This window comes from Macadamia integrifolia, unplaced genomic scaffold (assembly GCF_013358625.1).
Source record: "Macadamia integrifolia cultivar HAES 741 unplaced genomic scaffold, SCU_Mint_v3 scaffold_198A, whole genome shotgun sequence".
NCBI lineage: Eukaryota > Viridiplantae > Streptophyta > Magnoliopsida > Proteales > Proteaceae > Macadamia > Macadamia integrifolia.
The window spans coordinates 408073-418918 of record NW_024870639.1 but is presented as its reverse complement, the minus strand read 5'-3'; the positions used below and the strand labels follow the sequence as shown (position 1 = coordinate 418918).

The 10846-nt window shown below is 39.4% G+C and overlaps 1 protein-coding gene across 2 annotated transcripts in view; it reads left to right on the top strand.

Moving 5' to 3' along the window:
- Positions 1 to 2905: 2905 nt before the first annotated feature.
- The window catches only part of LOC122071240 (protein DEFECTIVE IN EXINE FORMATION 1-like), a 22893-nt gene continuing 14952 nt past the window's right edge, over positions 2906 to 10846 (top strand). Inside the window, exons 1-7 of one of the 2 annotated variants that reach the window (XM_042635561.1) lie at positions 2906 to 3335; positions 3620 to 3730; positions 6880 to 6962; positions 7667 to 7784; positions 7894 to 8054; positions 8261 to 8766; positions 8896 to 8966. In XM_042635561.1, coding sequence (XP_042491495.1) covers positions 3187 to 3335; positions 3620 to 3730; positions 6880 to 6962; positions 7667 to 7784; positions 7894 to 8054; positions 8261 to 8766; positions 8896 to 8966 — 1199 coding nt within the window. In that variant the 5' untranslated portion in view covers positions 2906 to 3186. The remainder of the gene's footprint in view (positions 3336 to 3619; positions 3731 to 6879; positions 6963 to 7666; positions 7785 to 7893; positions 8055 to 8260; positions 8767 to 8895; positions 8967 to 10846) is intronic. The other variant, XM_042635562.1, reaches the window with a different exon arrangement.

Genomic DNA, 10846 nt, shown 5'->3' with positions numbered 1-10846 from the left:
CGGGAGAGTGATCTTCAACTCGAGATCTACAGTTGGAGGTAAGAAAAGTTGGGTTTTATGAACATTCACCATACCCACGCTTTAAACCCTTGATTCGAGTATGGTTTCTTAAGATCTTGTAGACACCCTTTGAAATGATGAATCTAAGGTTTAATAAATGATTTATGTGTTGATCTTGAAGGATTTGAAGAGATATTGACAAGGTAGAAGGAGCATTGTGAGTTGGAAGTGATTTGGAGGGTTTGAAGTCATTCTTGAGAAAAGAAGGTAAGATGGTTCCCCTCACTAGAATCTAACTTAGATCTAAGCTAGAACCATCCTATAGGACTTTAAAGGTGTGAAGAATGGGTTGAGAAAAGCCCTATTTGGGTCCCCAAGGAATGGAGGAAGTTGAGAAGAAACTGGGGTTTTTCCGCCAAAACCGGCGGGTACAACTGGCGGGTCCCTACCCGCCTGAGAGCACCCACCTGAGAGGGCAGGGGGTCCCTGGCCAAACCGGCGGGTAGGACCGGCGGGTCCTACCGGCGGGTCCATACCCGCCGGTCCAAACCGGCGGGTAGGACCGGTGGGTAGACAGCCCACCTGTCTGACCCACCTGAGTGGCCCCGAAGGTGATCCGTTGGTCCGATCGAGCCCAAATCGGACGTGTGACCTTCTTTCGACGTTCTAAACACGATTTTGACATCGGATTTCATTAATTTTGATTCTAAAATGGTGAAGTACTAAACCCGCTCAATTTTGTTAGGTTCACCAAAGCTTACCCGATTCGCTTCGGATCTCACCCGTACCGAGCGGGACTCCTTGTACGCTACAAGTAAGTGGAGAGAGGACGTTTGGCCTATTTCAAGGCATTTGTTTGGCATTCATATAACTATATCTAATTTAGTCATGTCATCATGAATATGCTATATAGATTAGTCATTTCACATATTGATGTGCATTTATGCTATGTTTACTTTTCAAATGCAAATTGAATGAGATGTTATATGTACATCATGTTGCATAATGCATTGATAGACTAGATGCCGTGGTCGGCTTGGAAACGAATGCATTGGTGGCCCGTGGTATGGGACACGGAGGCACTATGCAGTCGTACTACATATAGGAGCATGCGGTATTAGGATTCTCACCATCCCGTGCTACGACCCTTCCCAACAGGGGTTAAGGTGTTGGGTTGCCATTTGGGGGGAAGCAGGGGTCGCGGTTGTCGGACACTGTGGCGGTTAGGCATTACGCCCGGCGAGTCATGTAGGACAGTCGGCAACCCCGGTGGTATTTCAAGAGGGCCAATCGTACTGCTTTTAAATTGCTGGAGTCAGCACTGTCATTTAATTTATTTACATTTCTGTTGAGAGCCGGTGGACGGCATTGTCTTTATTTTCCGAGTACTCACGGTGGGCCTTCTCCAACAGCCCTATGGGCGTATCGCGGGAGGGAGTTCGCGGCTCGTACCCGGAGTATACGCGCACTGTGGTTGTAGTAACACTAAAACCAATGACTTAGTAATGTTGATTAGGTGTATGTGATTAAAATGATTTGCATGGCATGTAGTGCATATGTTGTGTTGTGATGTGTGGACTGTTGTGTGTGGTCCACCTCTCTGCTTACTGAGCTAGTGAGCTCATTCCACGTGTACACCCCTTTTTAGATGATTTTGCAGGTCATGCATCTGAGGAGCATGGTGTGGGTCCCACAGTCGAGTTTCCTGAGGAGGACTGGTGGACCCCTGAGGAGTTTGAGCACGGCGTAGACTGTGCGTGTGAGAGCTGTGCTGTGGGACAGCGGTTCTGAGGCCGAGCTGAGCTCCAGCCTTGATACCGAGCCGAGCTGTGTACTCTGATGATTTTGATGATTTCCTGTATATATATTTGATATTCAAACTTTATTCTTTTTGTGTATATATCATGCCTTCAGGCCCAAATGTATATAATTATTGTATCACCATTTGGGTATCAAGTATATGGGAATTATTTACAGGTAAAACTTAGTCTTCCGCTGATATGATGAATTGATGTTAGTGTGTGTATGCTGTGGTGGAATACAGTATCTGATGATCCTGGCAGGTTTGGGTTAACCGGTGTTAACTCGGTCACCGCTCCGGTTCAGGGTGAACGGGGTGTGACAAATAAAGCTAGTTGTCATTAAAGAAATTTTTGTCTCTCTTAGGTATCATTTTTCTTTTTGATTTTTGTTCACATAAATGGTTTTGACTGCATTTGGTATCATTTATAGAACTTGTTTCTATTTAAAAAAAATTGATAAAATATAAAAACCAAAAAGAGATCAAGAGTCATTTATGTGTTTTGGCAAAAAATGATTTTCAATTATTTTTGCACTGAATTTTAATGAACACGTGCATAAAATCCCAATGTGGAAAGGTAAAGTAATAATTTACTTTGTAATTAGAAATCCAAGCCCCTTGCCCCCTCTTTTCAGTCTAAAGTGGAGAAAAAAAGTTATAAGAAAGATGGATTAAAGGAATCTCTTCATCAATTTCTTCAAAAAACCATTTTGGCAATAGAGATACTAAACTATTTATAACAAAAAATTATTTTTGTCAAGTAGTTACCAAATCATTTTTATGTTTTGATAAAAAATGGTTTTCATTTATCATTTTTGTTAAATAAGTGAAAATTAAAAAGAAAAATCATATCAAAGAGAACCTTACTACTCGACGTGATCCAGCAATACAGTATCGGCCCAGAATTGAGATAAGATAAAGTCGATTCTGATACGGATCCAACCCAACCGATTCAGACCGATCCAGGCCAATTCCTCAATCCATGCTAATAAGATAGACGAAAACGGAGACCGTACTAAACCAACCGGATCTTACCGATCTAATTCTACTTATTTCTACACCCTTATTTGTATCGTATCAGTCCTCATATGACCAAATGGTTCTAAGCCGACATTTTTAACCGGAAAGAGGATCAATCTAGCTTTCCTCTCGATGTCGGAAGCTTGACGAAGATTTTCTTCTACCGTCGGTTCGAAATGTTTCAAAACCCTATCGTGATCAACGAACCGCTCGGGATTCGGAGAATTCTCGTTCAATATTCTTCTTCTACTAAAATGTTCATTTTAACTTCTTCAATCTACTAAACTGTTCATTTTAACTTCCTCAATCTTCACTCGTTTTCCTCAAACTGCAACCGCAAAGATTTTTGTTGTGACAAGGATACGATGAAAACGACAACTTTGCTGCTTTGTTTCCTTGTTTATGGTTATTTGAGTCTTGTTCATGGCGTATCTGAATCTCCCCCAGGTGAAACGAAGAAAAACAAGTTTCGAGAACGAGATGCAAGCGATGATAACTACGGATATCCTGTTATGTGAGTTCACTCATGTATCATTAAGATGATCAATCAAATGAAACATGTTGGAGGTCCATGAGTTCATAAGATTTAGTTCGAGTTATAACTTAATGTTTCGGATTTTTCTCGATGGTCGTTTAATTCAAGTTTTTCAGGGTTTTTATTTTTTTAATTTTTTAATTTTTTAATTTTTTTAATTTTTTTTTGTTGGTGAAAATTTGAGGGTCTTATGATTAATTCAGGTATACTATCAGAACCTTCATCATACTTTATGGTAGTTAATTCATCATTTTCTTTTGTAGAGATGAGGATGCTTTGTTGAACACACAATGCCCTCGTCATTTGGAACTAAGATGGCAGACAGAAGTCAGCTCTAGCATCTACGCGACCCCTTTGATTGCCGATATCAACAGGTAAATTCTGTTTAAGCGATGCTGTAAACGGCTGCTATATTTAACTAGCATGAACATGGTTTATTTTTATTTTATTTTTTTCCGGGTGGGGGTTGGAATTGTCATATTTTTGTCTTCCTTTTCGAAATGGTTTGTCATGTGGCAGTTGAACCAATAGAACAACAACAAAAAAAAACTCAGTCTTTTCCCAACTAAATGAGTCGACTACATGGATCATTACCCTCCTATCAGGTCTGTTTGAAATCATGCTTGATACAAGGTCTAAGCTATGCATGTCTTTCCTCATCCCTTCTTCTAGAATTATTTTAAGTCTGCTCCCAACTCTTTTAATTCTTTCAATCTGAATCAAGTAGTCGCTTGTATTGGAATATCCAAATGCCTTCGTTAAACATGGCCATTCCACCTCAAACGGCTTTTTCGTAGCTTATCATGTATTGGAGCTACACCCAAATCAACTCTAATATGGTCATTTCTTGCTTTTTTCTTCCTTATTTTGCCACACATCCATCTCAACGTCCTCATCTTAGCTATATTGAGTTTATCTATATGATGCTTCTTAATTGCCCAACATTCCGCACCATACATCATAGCCGGTCATATGACTGTCTTATAGAATTTTCCTTTAAATGTTAAAGAAATACGTCGATCACACAACACTCAAAACACACATCTCCACTTCATCTGTCATATTTTAATTCTCTATGTAGCATTATCCTCAATATTCCTTCTTTATTTATGATTCAACCCATACCTAAAATGATTACTTTGCGGAGTCTCCTTCTCATCAATTTTCATTACCTCATTATCTGTCCTAAAGTAATTGAAGTTACACAACATATACTCCGTCTTTGTTCTACTTATCTTAAACATTTTGAGTTCAAGGTTGATTTTCACAACTCTAACTTGGCGGTAATCCTTTTTTTTTTCCTCATCCACCAAAATAATAGCAGTAGCAAAGAGCATACCCCAAGAATGGGTGTCAACTGGTGGGGCTCAATCTGCCCTAGCCGGGCCTCGTGGCTTGAACTGTGAACTGCCTAATTAAGGAATTAGTCGGGCTTGGTCGGGTTATGGGCTTCTATTAACTGGGCTAATTGTGTTGTAATCAGGCCTTAGTCGGGCCTTAAACAGGCTAGTGCACCATTAAAGCCTTTAACAAGCTTTAATTGTCTTATATTTATTAAATCATGAACAATTTAGAAAAGACTTTGCACTTAATTACATTCAATAGTTCATAAAAATATCAATATATACCTCATTCTACCCTCAATTTTTTTTTTCAAAATATACCATATAAACAGTCGGGATATTTGGTCAAGGCTTGTAAACGTGTCAGGCCTGTCAGGCGCCCATTTGGCTTACACCGTGCACGTAAACTACATATTTATAAACATGTTGGGCTGGTCCTGGTTGAGCCATACACGTGTCGGGCCTGGAATTGACATCCCTACGGGCCCAAGGAAACTTATCTTGAATGTCTGTGGTCAAATCATTCATGATAAACACAAAAAAAGAAGGGCTTAAAGCTGATCCTTGATGTAGGCCAATTGTAGTTGGGAAGTCATTTCCTTGATCCCCCAAAGTTCTTGCCACCATCATACATAGGCTATTTTTCTTTGAAGTGAAATTTGTTAGATAATCACTAAAAAGAGTAACCCAATATTTGAGGCTCTCGCTACTGCAGGATCTGGGAGGGGCAAATGTATGCAGCCTTACCCACTGCTTCACAGGGGAGGCTATTTCCAAGTTTTGAACCTGTCACCAACATGTTGCAATAGTGCAACTTATCCATTGCGCCATAGACTTGTCGACTTGTTAGATAATCACTATGAACCAAAATTCCCAATATGAGGGATGATGCAGATTAATCACCAAAATAGGCTTGTTTTATTAGGAATAAGCCTAGGGTTGGGTTCTATATATGTTGGGCCTTTGATCCCATGTGTTTTGAGTGTAATAGGCCACTTTTATGGGTCTAAAAGAGGGGGCTCTAAGGTTACATACGAGATTACTAGTTTGTATCCTTTTTCATTAGTTTCCTTTTTTTAGTTGGGTTTGATTTGGGTTATATTTGTTTTCTTAGGAGTCAAGTTATTAGTTGAGTCAAGTCATTAGTAGTTAGTTTCCTTTTTCAACTAGTATCTAATTTCAATTTTTAGTAACTATTGTATTAGGAGAATATTTGATTTCCTTTTTGAGGAACCCTCTATTTTGTAATTTCCTCTCCCATCAACATTATAAATAAAGAGGAGGAGACTCCTAAAAGAAGAACGGTTTTGATAAACAAATTAATGCCTGCTGCTATTGTCTTCTCCATGAAGATTTGTCTTGTGTTTGATCAAGACTGATGGAATTGGTGTTTGATCCAATTGACTCTTCGCGTTGTGAAGCCCAAGATGTCCTCTTCTACTTTATTATCTTCTTCTTCTTTGCTGTTCAAGGTGTTACAGATTTGCCCAAGTCTTATAGGTATCAGTTTCAGTTTTACATTCAGTTTTGCCCAGAAATTCCAGAATTTCTTGCTCTCCAATCCTTCTCTCTCCTGGACAGACAAACCATCTGATTAGGCTCAAATTTGGATCGAAGATGCACCTCTCCTAGTGTGGGACTCAACAAAAATTACAACCCTATTGGACCACCTGATTTTGAGTTATTAAAAATGCCCCCAATTCTGTCCTATAGTGACTGTTATTCTGTTTTCAGACCTAAGACCAGAATCGATGGAACTAATCTGTTTGCTTCTGATTCTATGGATGTGTAGTCATGATTTATGATCTGATATGACCCTATACCAACATCTGATTAGTCCTTTCTGCTGGTTTATGTTCTGATCTCCTAAGCTCCAAGTTTCTGAATCCGAAATTCTGATTACAGATCTGATTTCCTTAGTTCTGATCTATTTGTTTTGCTATTCTGTTGTGGTTATATGGTTGTTCTTCTGATAAAAAAATCCTGAAGTTGAGGGCTTGGTTAGTCTACCTATCCTAGTCTACATTAAGGGACTAAAATTGAATCGTTATATCCAATGAATGCACTGGAAGATTTTTCCTGGACTGATACTATTTTGGCATTTATATTAGTATATTTGGACTGACATTGTAGGAATATATATTCTTAGATTTTTGCTAAAAAACTGTTTTGAATCTCAGTGATGGTAAGCTTGATATAGTTGTGCCATCGTTTGTTCACTACTTGGAAGTGCTAGAGGGTTCTGATGGAGATAAAATGCCAGGTATAGTTTGATAATTTACTTTCTTATATGTTTTGTCTGAAGCTGTTTCTGTCTGGAGTTTTTGTATTCCTTTCATTTGAAGTGAAGACTTTTTGGTCAACAGCCCTTTTGAGAAATTAGTAAACAAAGAAGGTTTAATATTGTATCTGCTATTTAGTAATGTCATCTTCTGGGTATTTAATATTTTGGATTATAAGAGTGCTGGCTTGCCCCTTGGATGCTAGGGTTAGGTAATAGTCTAATAGATAGAAGACTTGGCTTCAGTGAAAAAACCCATTGAGGTTTTCCTATCTCCCTTGTGTTTCTCTCTGTTATCCTCAATAAACATCTTGTCCAACTTCCAATGGATACTGAGGATAGCTGACTGTCTAACAAATTATCTAATGGGAGAGTCTAGAGAATGGTTATGTTTCTAGGTCTTTATTTACTATTTGCTGCAGTAAGCTTTCTTTCAGGTTATCTTGACATTTAAAATAGAAGCTGCATTCTAGTACAATGGGCTGATGCCTGACTTGTTCTTTGATGCAACCATTGACTTGGGCCATGAGGAGGAAGTCACTGTACTAAAAGACTTTAGAATGATGATGTACATGTTTTCTCTTCTAATAAATTTTCAAAATCAGAAAACTGGACTTGCAGAAACGTAGGCAACACATGGATTGCAGATGTAATAAATCAATGTCTGTCATTTATGTGTTTTTCAGGTTGGCCTGTCTTTCATCAGTCAACTGTTCATTCAAGTCCTCTCCTATATGATATAGACAAGGATGGTATAAGAGAAATAGCTCTTGCTACCTACAATGGTGAAGTGCTTTTTTTCAGGTAACAATTGCTTTATTGGTCGTAGGAGATTTTTTATAATGTAGCCTTGTTGTTGGTGTAGTTCACTCAACTTTCTTAACTCAGACTGGTCCTATTTTTTGTACTTCAGGGTCTCAGGCTACTTGATGACTGAAAAACTAGAGGTACCTCGGCGGAAAGTTCGTAAAGACTGGTATGTAGACTTGCATTCAGACCCGGTCGACCGATCCCATCCAGATGTTGATGATAAATTGCTTATTCAGAAGGCTGCTGACATGAACTTGGTGTCTCGTAAGTTAACTGTTTAGATCATCTTTGTAATAACTGAAAACCGAGGTCTAATATGGAGTTTTTTCCTACACTTTACTGCTGCATACTAATGTTTTTTCAGATTTTGTTTGACTAGGGAGGTGGTTGGGGAGGGAGTTCAGGTTTTTGGAGCCTATGATTTCCCTATGTCCAAGATATACTGTTTTAATTATTGTTTATCTTTGCAGAAACGAATGGAAGTACACCTGGATCAAACACTACCATTCTTTTGACTTTGCAAGATCGCCAGGGTTCCTTGGTGAATATGTCCCACCCAGACAATGAAGAGAAACTGAACTTTACTCAGGCACAAACAGACATTAAGCTGCCGACTAGGATCCATAAGTCATCTGGAGATACTGAATTAACAGGGACCGTCAAAGCAGAGAACGTGACAAACTCAAGGAGGCTTCTTGAAGTAACTGATTCAAAGGAACAGAAGAATGGTTCTGAATCTAAAACTTCTGACGGAGACGTGAAGGGTGCAACTGTTGAAAACGACGAAGCACTGGAAGCAGATGCTGTGTCATCTTTTGAGTTATTCCGTGATAACGATGAGTTAGCTGATGATTACAATTACGACTATGATGATTTTGCTGATGAATCCATGTGGGGAGATGAGGAGTGGACTGAAATGAACCACGGGAAAATGGAGGATTATGTGGATATTGACTCTCACATCCTATGCACTCCAGTGAGTACAGGCTTTTAGATTTGTATATGTTTGGTTATAGATGTGCTTGATTTTCTCCACTTCTAAATAGATGGATGTAGATAATTATGCAATTCCTTTGCTGAAAGCTATTTCTTTTGGTTTCTGCAGGTCATAGCAGATATTGACAATGATGGAATATCTGAGATGGTTGTTGCAGTGTCCTACTTCTTTGATCATGAGTAAGTTATTTTCCATTATAGTTCTCCTTTCTCTTCTTTTTCTTCTTTCATTGTATCTTTTTCTGAAGCTTTAGATTCAGAATCTGATAAAACCATCCTTGATTTACTCTAGCATTTCTCGTTTACAATCATAAATTATGTTATCGGTGACTTGGATCAATACGGCCGATACAATCGAGATTGGCCATGTCGACATGATACATAACTGACACTTAATATTTTTTGTACAAAATTGATGGGGATCAATAGGATACCAATATGGACCAATACAGACCGACACACTCAATACACAGGCTGGCAAAAGTCCAGTTTTTGAAAGAATACTTCTTCCTATTTTGATTTTTTGGCCAAAACCTTAGTGTTTCCTATATATGATAAAAAACGATATAGCTGGCTGACATCAAATGCTGTAGATGGTTGGGTTGTGGCTGTATTCGCTCGCTGGCATTGAAAGCACTGCTCAATGTTGTGCCCTTTGGGTTTGCAATGCAAAAGTGAAACTTTTTCTTTGAGCTCCAATTAGATTCTAGTTGTATAAGATACAAAAGCTGTATTCTCATAGACAGATGGAGCAAGTTTAGAGGCAGAATACTGACGTGTTTCCTCATGTATGACCATAGCCAAAGCCTCATCAACAGAGGGAAGATCTTAGTTTGAATGGATAAGTGAACATCATGAAAATCCGCTCGAAGGCCCATAAGAAGAAAGCTATTTCTGCCTGTTCAAGGATGATAGCCGTTTCACTATGGTTTAAAGTATCGGTCTGTATCATATTGGTATCGGTGGGTATCGATATGATACATATTGTATTGGTATCTTTAAAAGGGTTACTATATGATGGGTTTAAAGTATCAGTCTGTATCAGTATTGGTATCGGTATCGGTATCGGTGGGTATTAATACGATATGCAATACCAATACTTTAAAACCTTGCTCGTCCCAAATGGTGCGCAGCCCCACGGAGCAGTAAAAATCATGCACTTATGGATCATACTGATGAATCTCATGGAACTCTTGTTCAAGTTGGAACAGCCGGGGCTTCTTCTGGCTATAAAGATGCTGAAAAATGGTCCCTATTTGGATTTAGTTCTGGAATGCGATCCTAAGTGTAATCTTGGTTCAATAGAACTAATGATCCAATAGAGAACAAGAAAAAATAAAACTACTTGTTCCAGGTAGCCAGCTTCGTAGCATATTCTGGATCACTTTTGCTTGGGCCAACAATAGACCCATTGCACATTCCCCGTTATAGCTTCACCGCCTGCGTGCTCTCTCTACTGCCTTCCTACGTAGTCTTTCCTCAATTTCCGCCACATCCAGGTCCCCCCTCCTGCTGTCTGTGTTGGAATGGTACTGAAGATGTTGACCATATTTTCTTCTCTTGCCTCTTCTCTGCTTCGATCTGGAAAAAGGTCCTACGCTCATGCTGGCCCTCCATCCGCCCCATCCTCCTCCTTTCCCGCGAATGGATCTGGGTAGACATGACCTATAGTGGCTCCTCCATATGTGACACTGTCGGAAAGCTTGTTTTTTTGCGCCACCATCAACCATATTTGGATGGAAAGGAATATTCGTAGATGGACCCCCAACTCCCATTCATTGGAAGAGATTTGGAAAGCCATCTACTTTGACATTTCCTCCAAGCTTAGATCTCTCCACCACCGCTCGGTTTGTGATATCCCAAGGAACATGCTCATTGTTGTCTCCTAGGATCTCCCCTGCTCTATCACCTCCCTCCTCCTAAATCTGTTGTATCCCATAGTTAGCTAGTTATGGGGCTTTCTACCCTTCCCCTCCTTCTGAGGGTTTTTCTCCTCTTTAGCGTCTCCCCCTTTTTTCTTCCCCTTGTATATTCTTCTCCTTGGTAATGAATTATTTATT